The 22,168-nt window shown below is 52.2% G+C and overlaps 2 protein-coding genes across 2 annotated transcripts in view; both read right to left on the bottom strand.

Annotated features, from left to right (window-relative positions):
- The window catches only part of C1RL (complement C1r subcomponent like), a 10,942-nt gene extending 8,199 nt beyond the window's left edge, over positions 1-2,743 (bottom strand). The window contains exons 1-2 of the mRNA XM_007469381.1: positions 2,676-2,743; positions 1,880-2,156 (exon numbers count right to left, since the gene is read on the bottom strand). Of these exons, the coding sequence (XP_007469443.1) occupies positions 1,880-2,156; positions 2,676-2,743 (345 nt within the window). The remainder of the gene's footprint in view (positions 1-1,879; positions 2,157-2,675) is intronic.
- A 14,915-nt stretch (positions 2,744-17,658) lies between these two features.
- Positions 17,659-21,958, bottom strand: RBP5 (retinol binding protein 5). Its single transcript, XM_007472153.1, is given in 4 exon segments — positions 17,659-17,768; positions 18,343-18,460; positions 21,421-21,599; positions 21,886-21,958. Coding segments are annotated over 4 exon segments (480 nt in total).
- Between the last annotated feature and the right edge of the window lie 210 nt (positions 21,959-22,168).

Below are 22,168 nucleotides of genomic sequence, written 5' to 3'. Positions count from 1 at the left end.
CGTACCACAAAAAAAAAAAAAAAAAGAACCCTGTACAATGAGTACAGAATGACCTGACCTGCATCAAGGCACATCCTGATGGAAGTTCAGAATGCTGGTAATAAGGAAAATATGCTGAAAGTTCTAGAGAGAAAACACTAAGGCTCAGGAGTTCTAACAACACTAGGGCTAGAAGACAGTGTCATCAAAATTCTGAGAGAAAATGACTTCTAACCTAGAATGTAATCCAGATAAACTATCCACCAAATGTGAGGGGAGAACTAAGACATTCAGGGCTGTATAAGTTCCTCTAAAATGTGTTCCCTCATCCCTTTCTAGAGGAGAATGTGCTTCTCCAAAAGGAGAGAGTAAACCAAGAAAGAGAAGGAGATGAGAGTCACTTCCGACACAGGACAAGTAAAGGAAACCTCCGGAAGGTGGGTAAAGGGAACTCCCACGACGAGTGAAGGCTTAGAAAGCAAAGAACTCAGACTGAAGAAATAAGTCATGGGGACGTCACCCCATGTGGGATGGGGTGGAATGTCACCAACGCAAAGGAGGACCGAGAGACTGAGATTTGTACTTGAAGATGTCGAGAGATTTACTCTCCTGGCTGAGAGTTTGGGGGAGATTTGTTACAGAGAGAACTCAGCAAACTAAAAATCAAAACAAAACCCCCAAAACACTATGTAGTTATTGACTGCTGGGAAATCCAAAAGCTGGAGAAAGGAAATTGTACACCAAGTGCACAGATGTGAGTATTTCAAAGTCATAATGATGTAAAAAATGAATATAGTTTTAACTAAAAACGATAATAGAGGTAAACTGAGAGGATGGGGGAGGGGAAACGTGGGTGGTGAAGGTCTAAGAGAGATAAAGCTAAGTCCTCATTTTTACAGCTGGAAGTTAATAGAGAAATTATTTATACTTCTGAACATAAATACCAGATGAAACAGCTACATGAATCATAAATGACTGCCCTGGGGAGCAGCAATGGGGGCAGGGGGAGGAGGCTGGAGATGATAAGCCTTGGCATACTTCTGATTTTTTAAAAAAAATTATGCACATGTATTATATGGATAGAAATAAAATTTAAACCAAAAGATAATGTAGGGACTCCCCTGGCGGCACAGTGGTTAAGAATCTGCCTGCCAATGCAGGGGACATGGGTTCAAGCCCTGGTCCGGGAAGACCCCACATGCTGAGGAGCAAGAAAGCCCGTGCGCCACAACTACTGAGCCTGCACTCTAGAGCCCGCGAGCCACATCTACTGCAGCCTGTGCACCTAGAGCCTGTGCTCCGCAACAAGAGAAGCCACCGCAATGAGAAACCCATGCACGGCAACGAAGAGTAGCCCCTGCTCGCTGCAACTAGAGAAAGCCCTCGCGCGGAAACGAAGACCCAACACCACCAAAAATAAATTAAAAAAAAAAAAAAAAAGATAACGTAAAGTACTGTTTTTAAAGTGTCCTTATTCTGAATAATGCCCTTGTCATATGTGAGGTTTTGCCATAGCGCCTCTAAGGGAAACTCATAGTCACCTAATCTTTTATTATATTTATGTCCAGCTTCCTAGCCTGACAGAGCAGGCACTCAACATACTTGATGATGGATTTTTAATGACTGATGTGTGAGTTCTTGCTTTTGACTCTAGGGATTCGCAGTATTTGTGTGTCCCTTTATGAGACTTCCAAAGGCAGGGCCAGACCTGCTGCCCTGTCCTCATCTATGGGGCCCAGACGGCAGGGGGCACAGGTCAGGCACCGGGCCTCCGGTGGGAGGCTGTGCGCTGGGTACACCTGGCCTCCCAGGTAAGCCTCGCGCTTTGGGGCCGGCCACCTCCCGCTGCCCCTGGGCTCCAGGCCGGGAGGCTCCCTCCACAGAGCCCCTCCCAGCTCACTGAGACGTAGTCCCGGTCACAGTCCGGGGATGGCTCCAGGTCGAAGTCCTGGAAGACGAGCCTCACGGCAAAGCCCTCTGGAGCCTCGATGTCCGTGGAGCTCTCTTGGCCTTTGACATACGGTTCCGGGTACCCGGGGGACGTCAGCTTCTGGGGCAGTGGCTGCGCCAAGAGCACGGAGCCCTGCGTGGGGCAAGCCTGGAGGACTCCCCAGAGGAGCAGCAGCCACCTGGGAGTGGGCGAGGGCAGATGGGACCACATGGCTGTGGCCTGGAGCCTGCGGAGATATGAACGGGGCAGGCAGTGCTGAGGGCTGAGAGGCCAGGCAAAGGCTCAGCAGCGATGGCCTCAGCCCTTGACGCCTGGGCACCTCTGGCCACTCCCTTATTGCCCCCCCCCCCCAATTCCTTCAGCCGCCTGGTGAACCCGCGCTAGGAACGTGAGTTTTCCACCATTGCCCACCTCCCTGGAGAGTCTCATCCCCGCAGGGGCTGCTTTCTGCTTCAGCCAGACTCCCCTGGGGTCTGAGGGAGTGACAGGAGTACAAGTGAGGGCCATTTATTTTTTTATTTTATTTTTCTGGCCACATGGCATGTGGGGTCTTAGTTCCCTGACTAGGGATCAAAGGGACATTTAAAGGTGACTGGGTCCTGTCTGGAGCCTTGAGCCTGAGCACCCCGGGGAGGGCTGCTGGAGGCCGTGTGTGTATTCATCCGCCTCTTGGGTCCCCTCCCGCACGCCCACCCTCCTCCTCCGCAGCCTCCCCAGCCTCTCCAGCCCCTCCAGGCACACTCACGTGTTGCCTGGGCAGCGAGTGGAATGGGGCTTCCCCAGAGACAGTTCCCCTGCTCTGAGTCCGTGCATCTGGAAACCGACATCTGAGCCCTGAGGGGACCTGGCCCGGGCCAGGGAACAGGAAGTGGGGCTGGAGGAGGCCCTGGGAGGGAGGAGGGAGCAGTTACTGGAAATGCGTTGAGTAACTCTCGGCAGTTCCCTTTTTCTAATTCTCTGGCTTGAGCGCCACCTGCTGTCTGATTCAGGAATAGCTCACCCACCGCAACTCAGGAAAAACATCTCGAAAACCACACGCTGGCCCTCAGGAGAGAACAGGGGTGGGAGGGCACTGACTCTTGACTCTTTTGCACTATTTAAAATTTTTTACCATGTGCATGTATCACACACGGTAGGATGGCTCCTTGTGAGTTAGGCTGTCCCCTTTAATGGGCCATACCTCTCCCTCCCTGACCTCTCAGTGGCTCATTCTGTGACCAGCCCGCCTCTTGTAGAAACTGAAGTTTGTGAGCCTGGACTGGAGCCCCTCCTTCCCCTCCCTCCTCACCAAGCATGGCTGGCGACGCTCACTTAGGTAGTCTTTGAATCCTGTCCACAACCCCTGGACGCTGCAGGTCCAGCAGGGTCAGGCCGGCGCAGGGCCGGGGGCAGGCCCAGGCCGAAGCTCCTTTAGGCAGATACCCGGGGCCGTGTCTGTGAGCAGGGGCTGCCCTCCCTGAACCCCCAGGGGGGACTCTCACCCACAGCTTGGTAGGGGACCAGGAAGCCCTTGTGGAGGCTGGGATTCCTGTTCTCAGAGGTCACCCGCAAACTGTTCCCCGTGGACGCAGACTCCCTCTGACCAGTGAGCGAGGGGGTGGGGAGTGCCCACTGGGGAACCCTGCTGCCCACAGAGCTGGCTCACAACAGTCTGCACACCCACTGTGATCGGAGAGGGGAGGGGAGGGCGTGCAGGCAGGTGTGGGCGGCCTCTGCACCCCTGGAGGTCACAGGGTCATGTCCTGTGGTGGACTCCGGCCTGGTCTAGAAGTTCTGCACACCTCTGGGGCTCAGGGTCTTAGCTCGTGGTGGCTTCATCGCAGAGTCCTGTGTACCCTTTCCCTCCCTATTCTCTACCCACAAAGGCTGCCGTTTGCTGAGAAAGGCTCCTCACCCACGCCAGTGCTCTCAGTCAATCGACAGAGGAGTGGATACAGAAGATGTGGTACATGTATACAATGGAAGATTACTCAGCCATGAAAAAGGATGAAATAAGACCACCTGCAGCAACATGGACGGACCTAGAGATTGCCATACTGAGTGAAGTAAGTCAGACAGAGAAGGAGCAATGTCATATGCTATTGCTTATTTGTGGAATCTAAAAAAAGGCTACAAATGAACTTATCTACAAAACAGAAATAGTTACAGATGTAGAAAATAAACTTATGGTTATGGGGGGGTAAAGGGTGGGAGGGAAAAATTGGAAGATTGGGATTGACCCATACACACTACTATATATAAAATAGATAACTAATAAGGACCTACCGTACAGCACAGGGAACTCTACTCGATACCTTGTAATGGCCTATATGGGAAAAGAATCTAAAAAGGAGTGGATATATGTATATGCATAACAGAGTCAGTTTGCTGTACAGCAGAAATTAACACAACATTGTAAATCAACTATACTCCAATGAAAATAAAAAAGAATAAATTAAGGTTCAGAGTGAAAAAAAACGATTCTCTCTGGGAACCCCTAGGGGCCCTTCCAAACTGTCCCCCAGGCCAGCTAGCAGGCTTCATGAAGGCAGGACTGTGGCTGCTGGGTTCTCCATCACTGATGGCTGGTATGCTGCCTTGCCTGGATACGAGATGGTGATGTGCACGTAGCTGAATTTTGAATACCTGGGTAGAAAGCCTCTTAGCCAGCTTCCTCCCTTCCTCCCCTGTGCTAACCCTCCAACCCCCCTTCTTCCAGCCCCACCATCACTTTGCTAAGCAGTTTTTTTTTTTTTTTTTGCGGTACGTGGGCCTCTGACTGTTGTGGCCTCTCCCGTTGCGGAGCACAGGCTCCGGACGCGCAGGCTCAGCGGCCATGGCTCACGGGCCCAGCCGCTCCGCGGCACGTGGGATCCTCCCGGACCGGGGCACGAACCCGTGTCCCCTGCATCGGCAGGCGGACTCTCAACCACAGCGCCACCAGGGAAGCCTGCTAAGCACTTTTTGCTGCCACTTTTTGGGACCTGTCTTTCCCCTCTTCCCCTTCTCCTGTAGGATGCTTCCCCTACCCTACACCGGGCAACAAAACACAGCTATCCAATAAGTGACAACAATCTAAAGATACAAAAGATTCTTAACATGGTTCACGTCTGTAATATTTTGTTGTCCTGTAATAGCGACAGGCACCTCCTTCCAGGCTCGCTCTGGATCGTCCCAAATGGCAAGGCTCCTTCTCAAGCACCGTTCCTCTGGGTTCTTCTCCTTCTAGAGCATCGTTCCTCCACGCTTAGTCCCAGGGAGAGCTTGGGAGGCAACTGCCCCCACCCCATTTCATGAAGTGACCTCTACTCTGGGGCCCCACACACGGCTCAGGTACCTGGGGGATGCTCCCTGCCTCTCGTTACTCTTCCTTTATTGTTCCCTCTCCTCCATCGCTTTCTTCCCTTTCTCCAGGTCTCTGTGTTCTTGTTCTCAGCCTCCTCCATCCAAGCCTAATCTCTTGGAGCTTCCACTCTGCTAAGAGTCATGTAGCTCCATCCTCCATGTACCTCCATGCCTCTGACTTGAGGAGGTAGCTTGCTGTCAGGCTTGGGAGTTTTTATTGTCACCTAGTAACAGGGTCACCACGGAGATGAGGACCCCACATATGATGGTCAGAGCATTTGTCTCTCTTATGATTACCCCAGGGAAGTGGTGCTATAGGTCACAGACCAATTCCAAATCCCTTCATGTTACCTGAACTCAGGGTTCTGCTGCTTCCCCTTCTTCCCTTTCTTTTTTAAAATTTATTTAATTAATTATATTTTTTGGCTGCGCTGGGTCTCCGTTGCGGCGCGTGGGCTTTTCTCTAGTTGCGGCGAGTGGGGGCTACTCTGTTGCGGTGTGCGGGCTTCAGTAGTTGTGGCGTGTGGGCTCACTAGCTGTGGCTCGCGGGCTCTAGAGCGCAGGCTTGGTAGTTGTGGTGCACGGGCTTAGTTGCTCCATGGCACGTGGGATCTTCCTGGACCAGGGCTCGAACTCGTGTCCCCTGCATTGGCAGGCGGATTCTAATCCACTGCGCCACCAGGGCAGTCCCCCTTCTTTCTTTTTCCAGCCCTTCCCACGAGGCTGATTCCTGCCTCTCCTGGTAAAGCACAGGGTAGGGATTTCTCCTGTTAATTCAAATAATTGCAGGCTCTTAAGCTATTGAAAACTGTTTAAAAAAAAATCAAGCAGAGTAATGGGATTTTACCTTTATGCTAGAAAGGAGGAGACGAGAGTCCCAAAGGTATACTTCTGGTCTAACAAACACACAATAGTTTCACAAGTACTTATGCTTTTTGGAAATTGAAGCAGTTAATTTAAATATTGTTTTCAGAGTAATAAGTTATCAATGGCCAACGAGAGTTACAACTTTTTTTTTTTTGACAGCACCTCACTGCATACAGGATCTTAGTTCCCCGACCAGGGATCGAACTCGTGCCCCCTGCAGTGGAAGGGTGGAGTCCTAACCACTGGACTGCCAGGGAATTCCCGAATTGCAGCCTTTTAAGGTTTATAGATGATATTGCAGTGCTCCTATAGCAGTCATCTCTGAAGTCTGAATATCTTAAAAGATCCCTTTGTACAAGTTACACTTGCAAAGATGACAGAAGCATAACAGAGAACAGGATTATCTATTTTCACACCATTGAGATTGAATGTTCTTGATTCACCACTTTATCAGAATTGACTCTGTGAAGCACAATCATGTCTGATTTTCTGCAACTCCAGGATAAGAGGGATTATACTCTCGTCTTCCTGAGATTTATTTCATGAGCATTTGTGGGTCTTGCTTTTTAAAACCAAGTACCAGCATTTCATTACAGAGTATTTAGAGGGAAAAAAAAGGTGGGCCTAAGAAGCTGAAAATGTAAAGAAAAGAGAAAGTTAAGTGGATATGGAACACATTATGTTTTTCACCTTCAGTTGGGAGACAGGTCCCTTCACTTCAAGGCAAGTGTGCGGGCTTGGCCCAAGCAAGGCAATGCAGCTGTGGCTGGGGGCGACCCCAGGGCTCAGGAGCGGCAGAAAGTCCGTGGAAACGCAGTGATCATCAGCACTGCCTTTCAAAAATCTCTAGTGGATACCACTCGCCGTCTGGCTCAGGGGTAGCTGAAATACTGGACAGTTTTACTCCGACTGAGGCTTGACGTCTCTGAGACCGGGAAGACCTCTCACCCACCGACACCCACCGACACCCAGGCTTAACTCAAAGGACAAGCTGTGGAGCCATGCCAGTTGCCCATTTTTTTAAAAGTTCTCCATTTTAGATGGTTGTTTATATTTTTTTCGGGCCTCTCACTGTTGCGGCCTCTCCCGTTGCGGAGCACAGGATCCGGACGCGCAGGCTCAGCGGCCATGGCTCACAGGCCCAGCTGCTCCGCAGCATGTGGGATCTTCCCGGACCGGGGCACGAACCCATGTGCCCCGCATCGGCAGGCGGACTCTCAACCACTGCGCCACCAGGGAAGCCCTAAAGTTCTCCATTTTAGAGACTCAATTTCCATTTCTTTATGGTCCTGGGTCTCTATCAGTTGTCTCCTAGCCCTTGGTTTTCTCTGTCTCTGTCCTTCCTTTCCAGGCTGGGTGCTCTGGGGTGAGGAGCGATGGCCATGGGATGGACACCAGGGCCCGACCCCATCGAAATGAGGTGGCGGAGGGAGAAACAGTCCCGTGACGGGGAGTGGAATTCACCTCTGTGGACTCCTTCGCAGTGCCTGGTCTTCGCTGCTCCACCTTGCCTTGAGTTGGAAATCTGGAGATACAGTCGTGTCTGAGGTCCTGCCTTCTCCCTGGGTGTCAGAACACGTAAGGTGGCCGACTGCAGCTGGCTTGGCCTATGGGAGGGAGGCCTCACAGCCTTACAAGTCTAGGTCGGGGCAATTGCAACAGAAGGACGAGGCAAATGGAGCCCCAGAAGAGGAAGCCTCCAACTGCCACCTGCAGGTAAAAAGCCAGTGAACAAGAGGGGCCAATGAACAAGAGGGGCCGTGGCGTGAGCCCCCAGGAGTCGGCCCTGGGAGGAGGGGCATCATAAGGCTCAGGGGGCCACGTGCTGTGTTCTTTGTCTCTCTGACTATAGCTTCACTATAGCTATTCCATCCTATACCTACCTAACCGCTAGCTGCGCTGACGATACTGGTGACTTGTGCATTTATTTTTACCCACCCTAATTCACTTTATTTGAAGAAATTCCTAGAGGAAGGAGGGCTCCTCCTCTGCATGACTGTCTCATCTCCCTGAGGGTCTCTGATAGGTCTCGCAAGATAGTTAGTGCCTCACCCACCAGGGTGTAGACTCTCCCCTCTTTGTAGCTTTGGTGGCCTAACTTTACCCAATCTTCCAGAACACTCTCTAGGATCATCTTTTGGGAGAGCATATGTCTCAGTTTGGTTGGAACAGTCCTAGTTTACACTGGTTGTTCCAGCGTAATTATTAATAATTTCCCCTTTGGACAATGTTATACGGTCATCTTAGTGGACGGTGCTTAGCATCTACTTCAGTGTGGCGGCTGTGCTGCAAGAGACCTTCCTCCTCATTAGCCCCACTCGCTCTCCCAGTCTCTGTGGCCATGACCCAGTCTGAGCCCTGGTTACCTGGAACACTTTCCAGCAGCTCTGAGCTCAGTGCCTCAGTCACCAAGCTCCCATGAGCTACACAGAGATACTCCCCTAGAATCGCCACTGAAATTCACCCCCTTCTCTCCACTGAAATCAGAGACTCCCTTCATCTTCAGCACTAAAAAAATGTCATCTCAACGTACTCATGGAGGGGGATGAGTTTTTCCCAAGGCTCTGAGGTTTGTCCACCAGCCACTGAGAACTTAGTGTGAGAAAGAGGCTGGGGAACCTCCCCAGAAAGAACCCTCCTGCCTCTTCCCTGCCAGGGTGGCTGGAAGGAAGGGTAGGGAGGAAGCCTCAGAGCAGAAAGAGGGTTGTGGAAGAGATTTGCAATGTTCTGGAGTGAGAAAGCCAATATAGTGGAACAGTACTGTGCCCCATTTTGCTTGTCCCAGAAGGAGAGAAGAGAGAGAGTGAGGCAGAAAAAGCGTTCAAAGAAATAATGGCTGGAACTTTCCAGCTTTTGTGAAAGGCATATAGCTTTAGGTTCAAGAAACTCCATACACTCCAAGCAGAATTGAAAGTAAACAAAAAAGCACATCCAGGCACATCAGAGTCAAACTGCTAAAAACCAAAGATAAAAAGGAAATCTTGAAAGAGGCCAGAGATAAAGGACGCACCGCAAGCAGAGAACAACACTCTCAGTGTCACTGCTTTCCCGTCAAAAACCTTATAGACCAGGAGGCAGTGGTACCACATCTTAAGAACACTGAAAGGAAAAAAAAAAGTTGTCAACTCAGAATTACTTTTCCAGTGGAAACAATTCTTCAAGTCTGAAGGTGAAGTGAAAGCATTTTCAGGTAAAAGAAAACTTCAGGACTTTGTGGTGAGCAGACCTGCTCTTGGAAAAATGCTTCAGTTCTTAGCCTGAGGGGCAGGAATCCAGGTGGATGAGCAGAGCTGGAGAGTGGATCAAGGGAAATGGTACATTTGTAGGTAAATATAAGACATATTTTTCTTTTTAATGTCTTTAAAATACATATACCTGTTTAAAGCAAGACATAACGTTGTATCGTGGGGTTTATAACATATGTGGATGTGACATACATGAAAACTATAGCATAAACCCTGGGGGCTGGTTTCTTCATACAGTATTAACTCCAGTTGCTAGATGCTCTTCTCTCTATAACTGTGGTTTTCTGCCTGTGGTCTGGGAAGCCCCGGGGGTGTCCTTGACATCTTTTTTCTCTCTCTTCCTTCTCATGAGGGCACCCTGGGCTTGGTTACCAGAGGCTACATGAGCTGTGAGGACATCACCCCAGACAACTAACGGGACGTGTGCTGTGTATCCTGGTGTTTTAAATTCTTCTTGGTTGTCATTTCTAATACAGTGAATATGAATGGATATAACCTACATACACAAAAGCTCTTTGGGGTCCACAATACTTAAAAATTTTATTTTATACAAGTATAGTTGATTTACAATGTTGTGCCAGTCTCTGAGGCGTTAAGAAAGGCTATGGACAGAAGAGCAGATTACTGTAAAAAGAAGCAAGAAACTATAAGAAGGAGGCAAGAAAAATTAGAAAATTCATTTGCAGAGATGAAAGCTGAGCTAAAGGCACTGAATAGCAGAGTGAATAATGCAGAAGAAAGAATAAGTGATCTCAATACTTTTTTTTTTTTTTTTTGTGGTACGCGGGCCTCTCACTGTTGTGGCCTCTCCCGTTGCGGAGCACAGGCTCCGGACGCGCAAGCTCAGCAGCCATGGCTCACGGGCCCAGCCGCTCCGCGGCATGTGGGATCTTCCCGGACCGGGGCACGAAACCGTGTCCCTTGCATCGGCAGGCGGACTCTCAACCACTGCGCCACCAGGGAAGCCCCTCAATACTTTTTAAGGGTATAAAGTTTGAGAACAGGTGCCTAGAGCAACCACTAAAAATAAATTAACATAATAAGAAAAGGAAGGCAAAGAGGTAGAGCTAAAAGGCCACTATATGCGTGAAAATGGAATTCTGAACTCTAACCCGGTTTAATTTGGGGGGACTTGCTTCTAGTAGGGTGACCTATTAGAAATCGTCCTGGTTTGTCTGGGATATGGAGCTTTCCATCTTAAAACTGGTTCAGTCCCAGGCAAACTGGGTCAGTTGGTAATTTATAGCCTTTCAGTCATCTATTTTGTCCCCCTTCCCTTAGCCGAATGTGAGCCCCTAAAGAGCAAAAGCACATCTGATCTGTGTGCAGGCCCCCACGATAGGTAAGAGGACTGAACAAAGAAAATAAAGGAAGCAAAATTCTAAGTACACTATGTCCACAAAAATAGAAAACACAGGACCAGTCTAAGATAACTGTCTATTAGAGTATATCACTACGGATGGTTTAAAAAATGTTTCTCTGTTTAGTGAAATTTTTGTAATGTTATTAAATCCTTTTGATAATTACAAAATAAATGTATTTAAAATGATCATTGTGACCAGACAGTCCTTTCTAAGCCAGACGAGATTAGAAGGATGAGGCCGTGGATCCTGAAGATGATGCTAGACCTTGGCTCTGGGGGCATCTTTTTTTTTTTTTTTTTTTTTTTTGCGGTACACGGGCCTCTCACTGCTGTGGCCTCTCCCATTGAGGAGCACAGGCTCTGGACGTGCAGGCTCAGCTGCCATGGCTCACGGGCCCAGCCGCTCTGCGGCATGTGGGATCTTCCCGGACCAGGGCACGAACCCGTGTCCCCTGCATCGGCAGGCGGACTCTCAACCACTGCGCCACCAGGGAAGCCCTGGGGGCATCTTTAATCCTTGTGAATAATGGAGAAGAAGTCTTGGTCCTTGGATACGAGCTCAGGCCACACACGGATCCTTTCAGCCCTGGGAGCTTATGTCTCAGGACAAATCTGTATCCTGCCGTCTTTACTCTGCCCCTCATCTCCAATTCTCACTTACACCTTCTGAGCTTGCTTCTGGGTTCATTGAGTTGTGTTTTTCATTAACTGAAGAGAGCAAAGGGCAGAGGCAGGGAGGGCGACAGTCTTCAAAGCTGTGATGGGGGAATGGAGACAAAGCAGGGGGAGAACATGGCCGTGAGCGCACCTAGTACACAGACTCATTTTCAGAGTTTGGATTTTTATTTTTGCTTTTATTTTTGAAATTCCCCTTGGTGCTGCCACCTGCTGTCCCACATGGGGAAGGACCTAACCGGGCAGGGATGGTGGGGGAGGGGTATGTGTGTGGAGGTGTGGGGGAGGGGCGGTGCTGGGTTTTCCTGATCAGGGAGGTTTTTCGGCAGCCTTCATTAGACCCCAGCATTTAGAGAGGAGTTTGCTCTCTCTCAGAATCCAAACAACCTCAGAAGACCCTGGGCTGAGGGGGCAGAGCAGTTTCCCATCTGGACCAGGTGAGGAGAGATACAGGAGCCAGGTGGAGAGCAGAGGGGGCAGAGGAGGCCTGAGTCAGCTGGGCTTCTGTCCTTAATGGCCAGTAGACATGTGGGCAGACCAGGGATTTAGGGGTAAGAATGACTCTGCTGGAGTTAGTTCTGTCCTGCTCCCTGCCCTATTCCCAAGTCATCTCTGGTTTCAGGTTGTCTTCCATAGGTTAAGGATAGTTGGGAGGGGTTGAGTCAACCCCAAAGGCAGGTCAGCCACTAGCCTTGCCCCTCTTGTCCACCTTCCCTACTCTGTCAGCTATCTGTCTACAGTATCCACCAATCATGCCCCTCCCCAGCTTAAAGCCCTTCAATGACTTTGCCCTCTGATCCTCAAGGTGAAGCCCAGGCTCCTTGACTGTCAGGGCACATTGCTCCTTCGTTATTGGGGCACACGGAGGTACCCACCTGTATCTATGCATGAGCTCACGCTATGGGGCAGAGAGGGAGAGTGTGCACCAGGCAGGTACTGGAGTTTCCAAGGCAGGTGCCCGGGGAGGAAGAGAGCCTATGGTAGACAGGTGCGTCCAGGAGCTGGGGTTGGCCGTGGAGCCATATGGTCCAGGAGAGGGTGCTTGAGCCTCCTTCCTGTTCTCCTGAGCCAGTGGGGGGAGGGAGTGAACTTCACTCCCACCATAGCCCTGCCCCTTTTACTGTTCCCCAGTGAGAGTCCTGGCCATTGTCATGTGACCCTGCCCCTCACTGCTGGGTACCTTGCCTTTTTTCGGAGAGAGAAGCCTTAGAAATGGATGGTGTCCTTGAGATAGCTTGGCTGGTCCTTACCTGGGGGCCTGGCTACTACCCCCTCTGGTCTTCATTTGGTGATAGGGCTTCTGGCAGTGGTAGTGGATCTGGCCTGGTGAGCAGTCTGCTTCTCTTGGGTGACAGCAGAAGTTACAGTGTGGCAGGGTGGGGGGATGCCCATAGTCTCTGTTGGGGAGAGCACAGCGGAACAGAGAGTCATTAAAACACTTCTTTGGTGGCTTCCCCTTTCTAGTCATCAGATTTGGCTACACCTTCTGGCATCTACATCAAGTTTTCTTCCACCGATGTTTCTCCATTTCACACCCCTCTTTTCAGCAAAGAAACCTCTGGCTCTGGTATTACTGTGTTGGCCCTGGAGGGTAGGAGAGGACCCCAGAGATTCCTTACTCTGCGAGGTAAAGCCACGTCCAGGTGTGGCTCTCCCCTGCCTTGGACGTTGGGACACCACCTTCCCCTCATTGCTGCTCGTCTTCAGGGCCCTCTGCCGCTCTGCCTCTGCAGAATTTGTCAATCAGCTTCCCACCAGCAAGGATCTGACTCTAGCTAAGATATCCTCCCTGCCTCTGGATGGACACTCTCTCTAACGACATGAGGCTTATTGAGTTGGACTCTGCTGCACTTGTCCTATTGAAGCCACAGAGTAAGGTCACACACTGGTGAGAGGGGTGGGGTATCACCTGAAGATGCTGGATGTTCCTTTTAACAATTATCTTGGGAAGAGGTGGGTTCTCAGACAGTAGTCCAGCAGGTGGGCCTCAAAGAGGAGGGACAGGCGACACCTGTCTGTTTCTGAACTCCATTCTCTTTAGACTTCTAGAGGGGCTGACGCTGAGATTTGGGCCCCCAGTGCTGGGTGCTCAGAAGGTGTCTGAGCTTAGAGCTAGGATGGAAGGGCCTAAGACACTGGGTGTAGAGCCATATCTTTTTGTGGATGGACAGGTTTTTATCTCCCTAAGTCACTTGCCCCCAACCCTTTTGCCAGTCATTGAGGCTATGGTGATAGGATGAGGGTCATTTATGGTGAAACTCATATTTGAGAATATGTGTTATCTGTTGTATAATAGATCACTTGTATGCTTAGCAGTTTAAAACAACAAACATGTATTATTTCACATGCTTTCTGAGGGTCAGGAATCCAGAAGCAGCTTAGATGTGTGGTTTTGGCTCAGGGTCCCTCACGGTCAAGGTCTTGGCCAGGACTGCAGTTACCTGAAGGTTTGACGGGGCTGGTGGTCCTGCTTCCAAGATGGTCCCCTCACACGGCTGAGGGCTGGGGGCCTCAGTTCCTTGCTGCATGGCCCTCTTCCTAAGACACTTGAGTGTCCCCATGACATGGTAGCTGGCTTTGCCCGGAGTGATCTAAAGATAGAAAGAGTAAAGTGGAGGCCAAAATGTCTTAAAATTTAAAAAAAATGTTTTATTGTGGTAAGAGCCCTTGACATGAGATCTACCCTCCTAATAAAATTTTAAGTGTACAGTGTTAACTACAGGCACAATGTCATACTGAAAATCCCAAGTGTCTTTTATAATCTAGCCTTGGAGGTAACGTAGCACCCCCGCTGCCATGTTCTATTGGTCACACAGACTAACCCTGATACAGTGTGGGAAGAGGCGACACAAGGATGGGAATTCCAGGAAGCAGGGATCCTTGGGGGCTGTCTTGAAGGCTGGCCAGCAAAGAAGTAGAAGGTAGATAACGTTAGTACAATAACTGCCGAAGATCAGCTTCCAGGACGTTACTTTTGCTAAGTATGGTTGTATTTCAGATGCAGGAACCAAGTCAGGCTCTGATCCTCTCCACCTCATCCCTAGCATCTGAAATATTCCTTCACCCACCCCATCAAGTAGCAAGACGGCACAGATCAAAGTATGACCTACAGGGGACCAAACACAAGAGAAGGTGGGGATTTAGGAGGACAGCAAAGGGTTAAAAAGGACCAAGAAGCTGTTGAAAAGGCGAGGGATGGGCAGGAAGGAGAAGCCCCAGGTGGGATGCCCTTTCCAACCTTGGGAGGGCAGCCATAGCTTGAGTCCCAAGAATCTAGGACTGTGGTCCCCCGCCAGCAGATTGTCCAAAGGGACAAGTTCAGAGGCTGGAGATCTCCGTTCCAAAGCTCCCACACCCCGGGGGCTTTGTGTGGACTCTCATGCCTGAAATAAAGTCTTTTAGTAAAGGATCCTTTAAACATACTGTGTATGTGCCTGGCTTGCTAATGGCGAGGTGGTTGGTTCTGCTGTGGCCAGCACCGTTCCTTCCTACTACAGTAAGGAGTTTATGAGTGAGGCTGCACTTGGACCTCGGCTGATCGACTTCTGTAATACTCTGTTCTAGCTCCCTTTGTTTCCTCCAAGACTTTAACAAACCCTTATTTGAACAGTGTCCCCTTGTCCCATCTGTGCTGCTCACAAGGAAAGGAGGGGAGGTGAGTGGCAGCAGAGGACAGGGGAGCCACACTGAGGAGTGGGGGAGTGCTTTGTGACCTAGCTGCCCCTTCCCGAGCTGGAGTTCTGTCTCCATTCCAGAGAACCTCCCCCTTTAAGAATGACAACAGTTTCCTTACAGCTGGGTCAAGGACGTGAGCAAGGTTTTTCTGCAAACAGTTGGGAAGGAGAGAGGAAGCCAGGGGGAAGGGTGGGTGTCGAAGGCAGGATAGTAGATCAGTTATAGAGCATTGAGGCCGAACAGAGCGGTCCTGGGAAGAGACAAAGGCACAGAAGTGAAATAATTTGCCCAAGATCACACAGCGAGGCAGTGACAGTGGCTCTGATAGCAGTGACTTTAGCTCTGTCTTGCCTGCATGCCTGGGACAACCAACGCATTACAACAACTCCTGCTCCATGCAGGGAGGAAAGAGAGAAGGGCCGGCTCTCAGCAATCGTCTAGAGCATAGATGAAAGGCCATACGGACGATGCAGTACGTAGAAGAGATGTGCAAGACAGACTAATGAGTGATACACATGTGCAGGTGGAAGGAAAACTGGGCAGGTGACGTGAAGCAGCCCTTCGGCCTCCTGGCTCATCTGCGGGGCAGGGAGAGCAGGGGAGGCCCAAACTGGGGCACGAATGGTTGGAGCCTCGTTAGTGTAGAAGGATGACGGGCCGGAGGGGGGGGTGCGGCAGGGGGTCAGGGGGAGGAGGGTGGAGGCCCCTCAGGCCGGGAGGGTGCTGGTTGGTGTTGGCATCGTGGGGAAGAAGGGTGAGGAGGCAGGGGGTCAAGGGAAGGTGGCTGCACGCGCACCTGGGGACTGGAGAAGCCGGGCCTGGACAGAGCCCCTGCCTTGGCGGCCCAGCCCCTTGACTAGGGCAGAGGCCCACCAGGGACTCAGGGGTGGAGCCTCGTGGCTCCGTGAACAGCTGCCACCACAGCGCACTGGGGCCAGGCCCCTGTCCACCCATCAGTTCCCTCTCTCCTGCACTGAAGCCTCCTCTCAGCTGGTGGGAGGGTGGTGATCACAGCGGCTGCTGCTCTGGGGTTTGCAGCCCTTGGACAGGAGTAGAGGTCTCGCCCGGATGCTGGCGCAGGGCTCGGCAGGGACGCCCTGTCTGGGATGCACTCTTGTCCTCATGGGCATGGGGGCGCTACGGGATGCAGTGAGATTCTGGTTGTGGAGCCCCAGTGGGGCCAACAGTTTTCCTCCATCCATCACCCCCAGATGTTTACCTGACTTTACTGTCTCTAAATCTCTGGTATTAGTCATTACACTTTGGTATAAATATCAGAACCGGGCTTCCCTGGTGGCGCAGTGGTTAAGAATCCGCCTGCCAACGCAGGGGACACGGGTTCGAGCGCTGGTCCGGGAAGATCCCACATGCCCCGGAGCAACTAAGCCCACACGCCACAATTACTGAGCCCGCGCTCTAGAGCCCGCGAGCCACAGCTACTGAAGCGCGAGCGCCTCTACTGGAGCCTGCGTGCCTAGAAGCCTGCGCTCCGCAGCAAGAGAAGCCATTGCAATGAGAAGCCCGCGCACTGCAACGAAGACCCAACGCAGTCAAAAATAAATAAATAAAATAAATAAATGAAAAAAAAAAAGATGGGAAATTAATAATTAAAAAAACATCAGAACTGTGTGACCCCAGGGCATGGGCAGTGAGTTCTTATCCTTAACTGTAGAAAACAAGGCTTTGTGTCCAGTTAAGAGAATTTCAATCAAGTGAAGAGACAGGGATAATAAAAGTAATGACAGCTAACGTTCATTAGTGCTTCCTGTATTCCAGGTACTACGCTGAGTGATTTTATGTAGAAACTTCACAAAATTCCTAGCAGGAAGCGAGTACTCTTGGCATTGCCTTGGGTGATCAGCAAATGTGGCTCATTTACTGAGGGTTAGTGGCTCGTATATGTTCACACAGTGAATGAGAGGTAGCTGTTTGACACGGAGCCTGCTCACCTGCCCACCGTGTATTATTCCCTCCCAATTTTGGATGCCATTTCAGGCTCATCTAGAGCCTCTGAGGCAAGTGGTTTATGCGTGAACACAGTGGCCTAGCTATGCCGGCAACCCTCTGCTTGGGCACTGCCCACGGGGGACAGAGCAGAGGCTCCTAAGGGTTGCACCCTCTCCTGGTGGCCAGAACAAGAGTGAGGGCAGAGGACAGTGAGACTCGGGCCTGATTGGGTCAGGGGAGGCAGGAAGCTCACCCACAGACAGACGGTAGGCTGGCAAGTGCTCGAGAAGATAGAGGCCCCCTGTTGCTGCTGGAAGGGTGAGTGTGACAGGTCAGCTCCATCTCAGGCCCCTGGAACCTAAATGGCCTCTGGTGAGGGTGGGTGTTCAGCATGGAGCCCAGGTGCCTGCAGAGCTGACCCAGAGCCATTCTGTTGGCTGAGATCTCAGGGAGGATGAGGACAGCCTGATGGGTGCTGGTCTGGCCCCTGGTCAGGTCAGGCCACAGCTCACACCCCTGGCCTCAGAGGTCTGGGGTACCATCTTTCTTTCTTTCTTTCTGCCCTCCTTGCAAACCCAGGTTGGCTATGTCACAGCCCTTCACATAACCCTTTGATTTTCCCATCAATCTCCTCACCCACTACCTTTCACCTCCTGCTGGACCTGCAAGGTCTCCCTGATCCTGGCCTGTCCACGATCATGGTCGCAGCTCTGGGACAGCTCCAGGTCAGTCTCTGGGGACCCTGATGGCACAGGTGCTGTTATGATTGAGGGTGTTATGGTGGGGGAGGTTGGGGGAGACATCCCAGAGAGCTGGCTGGGGGTGCTGGAGGTGGTCCCCAGGCCAGGCAGAAGCATCGGCCTCCAGAGGGGGAGAAAAGCCTGAGGAAGGGCAGGGAGAGGCGGGAAGGGAGGGGCAGACACAGTTAGGGGATCCTCAGCCACTTCGGGGGCTGCAGGCCTCGCACTGATTGTTGGGTAATTAAGCCTATAGCCTAGATGTGGTTCTTGCTCCTTAGGGGATAAGATTTGGGTGTGGGGAGGGGGCCAGGACTCTGCTCTCTCTTGGCGTCCTAGGATTTTCAGTGGCCTCTAAGGGTCCCCTGCTGCAGTAGGGGTCCCACTGTGTTACAGGATCAGCTCCTGCCTGGGATGCCTTTGTGTTCTGCAGGTGAGGAATTTCCTGCTCCCTTTTCGTCCTGCAGGTCTGGGCATGTGGGGTGGGGGCATGCGGGAGACAGCGGCTGAGGTGAGGGGGCAGTTGCAAGGGGATACGCAGCTAGACTTTGTCACTCCTGCCTCCTCTGGGGCCCCTACCAGGACGTGGGGCCTGAGTCCTCGGGCAGCATAGGGTCCTCTGCTTCAGGGCACACACCGATCCTGACCTCTGGTCCGTGTTGGTCAGTTTCTTCTGAGCAGAGGGCTCTGGACCGACCTAAAGAATCAAGGCTAAAGGATCATTTGAAGTTCAGGCTGGAAGGTTGTTTGTGACCATTTGGTGCTATCTGGGCCTGGTGGACGGGGAGGGGGCAGGGACCTGGCGTGAAGCTGCGTTAGAAGGGTGCAGTCACTCTATCTCACGTGGAAATAAACATATTTGATTCTTGATCATCTCGCTGGGGTCTCAGACTCTGGTCAATGAGGTCAAAGACGGTCCTGGGAGGCACAGCTTTGTGTGTCCCTAGAAGGGCTGGGGTGGGACCACCCATCCGTGGCCGTAGCTCCCCCCTACCCCCCGCCCTTTCATCACCCACACGTCGGTGCCCTTGGTGACCATCTCTTCCATCTAACAGTGAGTGGTGCAGCTTGATTTGAATGAGGGGTAGGGTCTTCGCAGGGTGAGCATGTGGGCTGGGGTTGGTGTGTGTGTGTGTGTGTGTGTGTGTGTGTGTGTGTGTGTGTCTGTCTGTCTGTCTGTCTAGTGGGGGCAGGGACGAAATATCCAACAGGGTGTTGGAGGAGCGAGGACTGAACTTGGTGGGTCTCTGGCTCCCACTGCAGCGAGCACTGCCCCCTGCTGCCCACGGGGGAAATGGCAGCCCTGGCTTCCTGCATCTGGGTGGATCCCGCTCCCACCTGCTTGGAGATGCCCAGAAGCAGCTCAGCCCTCCTCTGGTTGCTTGTGTTCCTTTGGGGTCTCCAGGCCTCTTGTTGGATTTTGGCTCCTGGAGGGGAGTGGTCCAGTGGAGGATGTGGACCCGCAGGTGGGAGGGTGTGGGTGTTCATGTCACAGGAGTCTTGGGGGACTGAGGCTGCTTCCGCTTGGGTCCAACAGTCACCATGGAGGCCTATGTGCTCCCGGCAAGATCCCAGCGAGGGGCCGACATGCAGAGCACAGACAGCAGTCCTATGGGGAGAGGCCTGGGTATGCACTGTGAACTCGGAGTGGCTGGGACCTGGTGGATACACACAGAGCATCTTCCTGTGCCTTCACCGCACCTGGGAATGGAAAAGGTAGGATTCCCCCACTTCCTCTGAGCTTCTGCTGCTCTGCCCTCCCCACGTTGCTGGGTACCCTGCAGAGAGGTTGGGCAGGGATGAAGTTGCTCAGGTCCACTCTGCATTCTTTCTTTTTCTTTAAAAAAAAAAAAATTTATTTATTTTTGGCTGTGTTGGGTCTTCGTTGCTGCAAGCGGGTTTTCTCTAGTTGCGGTGTGCAGGCTTTTCATTGCATTGGCTTCTCTTGTTGCAGAGCACGGGCTCTAGGTGCACGAGCTTCAGTAGTTGTGGCTCACAAGCTCAGTAGTTGTGGCTCTCGGGCTCTAGAGTGCAGTCTCAGTAGTTGTGGCGCACGGGCTTAGTTGCTCTGCTGCATGTGGGATCCTCCCAGACCAGGGCTCGAACCCGTGTCCCCTGCATTGGCAGGCGGATTCTTAACCACTGCGCCACCAGGGAAGCCCCATTCTGCATTCTTGCCCAAATTCTTTTCCAAATTCATTCCAGGCTTGTGGTGGGATGAGTGCTGCAATCCTGGTTCTTGGCCGGAGCCCCAGAGACCATCTCGGATGTGCAGGGGCCTGGCCATTGCAGGAAGAGGCAGCACCGGGGTTCATCTAGTGAGCACAGGCCAGGGATTTTCCAGCATTCCCCTCCTCCCTGCCAGCCAGGCTCTGTCCCCACCCCACCTTGAGCCCTCTTCTCTCTGCTCTTGCCCCACAGGAAGGACTTTTATTCTGAAAGAGCCAAGGCCCCTGGAGGTAGGGAGGTGACCAGAGGCTGGAGCTGGCCCTGAATCTGAACAGGCCCTACCCATCTGGGCTGTTTTTCAGAGCAGCGATTCTGGGACCCTAAGGGAGGGGCTGTGCTGTCTTCAGTTGCCCCCATTACCTTCTGTCCCCAGCCTGGCTGGACTGTAGGCAGAGGGTCCTAGAGGCCTGTTGCCTTCACACCTACTGTCACCTTCATGCCCTCATGTCCCTCATCTTTCTAGCCCTTAGCCTTGTATCCTTCATCTGCTTCCCTTTTCAGTCTTTTCTGGCGCTCTTACCGCCTGTCCTTCCCAAAGCAGACATGGAGGCCAGGTCACTATGTAAGAGCTTCCAGCGCCCCCCAGCACTGGACAGACGTCTCGCCCTGACCCATCCCTCTCCCCCAACACGTAGGATGCAAGCATACAGTGAGCTTCGCATTGTATGCCGGTCAATGTGGTCTCTTGGACTCTGTGTGGCTGGGGCCATGCCTTGGGCCTCGTGAGCCTCGTGAGCCCATGAGGTTTCTCAAGAGGAAGGACAAGGAAATGGACAAAAAACCTCTCCCAGTAGCTCCTGTTTAAATTCTGGAATCCGGCCACACTTTTCCGAAAGGTCCACCAGTATGGTTTCCACTAATGCTCAAATGCTCAAAGCTGAGTCCTTAGGTGGAAAATAAGAGGCCAGATGCATGAAAGAGAGTGGGGATCCGCTATTCTCTGGGCTCCTTTCCCCTTTGCCTGTTTCTCTCATGCAGGAGGCCAGATTTTGAACAGGATATGAGGTCGCTATTACGCAATGGAGTGTGAGAAAGACGGGGCTTTGGCCTGGGGGCTGCAGGAAGGCCAAAAGGAACACGTCAGAAGCAGAAAGGACTGCGCGAGAGTGAAGTTAAAGAGGCTGAGGGAAAAGAGACTGTGGTGTCCACAGCGTCACAGGCTACAGGGTGAGCACATGTTTGCTCATTGGCCTGAGGGTGACCTGCCCCTTTTGCCCTTTTGGCTGGTGCTAAGAGGGGGCAGGGGAGAAGTTGGAGGGAGTGGGGGCTGGGTGGGTGACATCAGGAGCCTGTGATCCTAGGGACTTCATAGCCTGCTGTGGTCATCACTTCCCGGCTCTGGATGGGAAAGGTCACTTCATTTTGCCCCACTCTTTAAGGGCCCCCTGCCCATCCACACCCCCTCCCTGCCAGCCTGAGAAAAGGTACCTGGAACTTCCGTCCCTCCGTGATCCTCAAGTCCTCCTCAAACTCCACTCCCCCCTCGAATTCCAGAACTTAGTTTTGGAAGGTGCTGAGGGTCTTCACTGTCACGTGGTTGCCCCGATGGTCAGTCTCCTTGTCTGGCTTGAGCAGCAGCGCGATCTTCCGCAGAGCCATGTTGATGTCTACGGGGGCTGTCCTCTTAGGACAAGGGTCCTCTTAGCCAGCTGGCCAGGGCCTCCTCCACCCGCAGCAGCAGCCTGGAGCTGGGAGCATCCCCTGGGCTGGGTCTGGGACTGTGGATTTACTCCTTCCTAGCAATGCCCCTGGCTAGAAAAGGAGCCCAGCCCCCTGACCCCCAGCCTTTCCACGATGTCGGACCCTCGCATCCCCCCTCCTCAATGGGACTGGAGGCAGGAAGGGAGAGGGGAGAACGAGAGTGAAAGGGCTCAGGAGGGGTGAGGCCGTTACTTAGAGCTTGCAGGTAGTTCTCCAAGTTCTTCTGCGAGACAAAGCAGTAGTAGCCGGTGAGGTTGGGAGGCATGGTCAAGGCTGGCCAAGGTGTAGGTCAAGATTTCAGGAGAATAGAGGGGGCAGGGCAAGGAGGGAGGGGTGTCATCTGACAGGTGGGGCTGGGAGACTCCTGGCCAGCCTCTGCACACACAGAGGCAGCTTGTGTAAGGTCTGTGCTACCAGGGTTTTTATAGAGCTGAGACCCTGTTGCAGTAAGAGCTCCTGCCAGACTCCCTCCTCC

This window comes from Lipotes vexillifer, unplaced genomic scaffold (assembly GCF_000442215.2).
Source record: "Lipotes vexillifer unplaced genomic scaffold, Lipotes_vexillifer_v1.1 scaffold395, whole genome shotgun sequence".
Classification (NCBI taxonomy): domain Eukaryota; kingdom Metazoa; phylum Chordata; class Mammalia; order Artiodactyla; family Lipotidae; genus Lipotes; species Lipotes vexillifer.
Note: the sequence above shows the minus strand (reverse complement) of the source record. Positions and strands in the feature narration are given on the sequence as shown.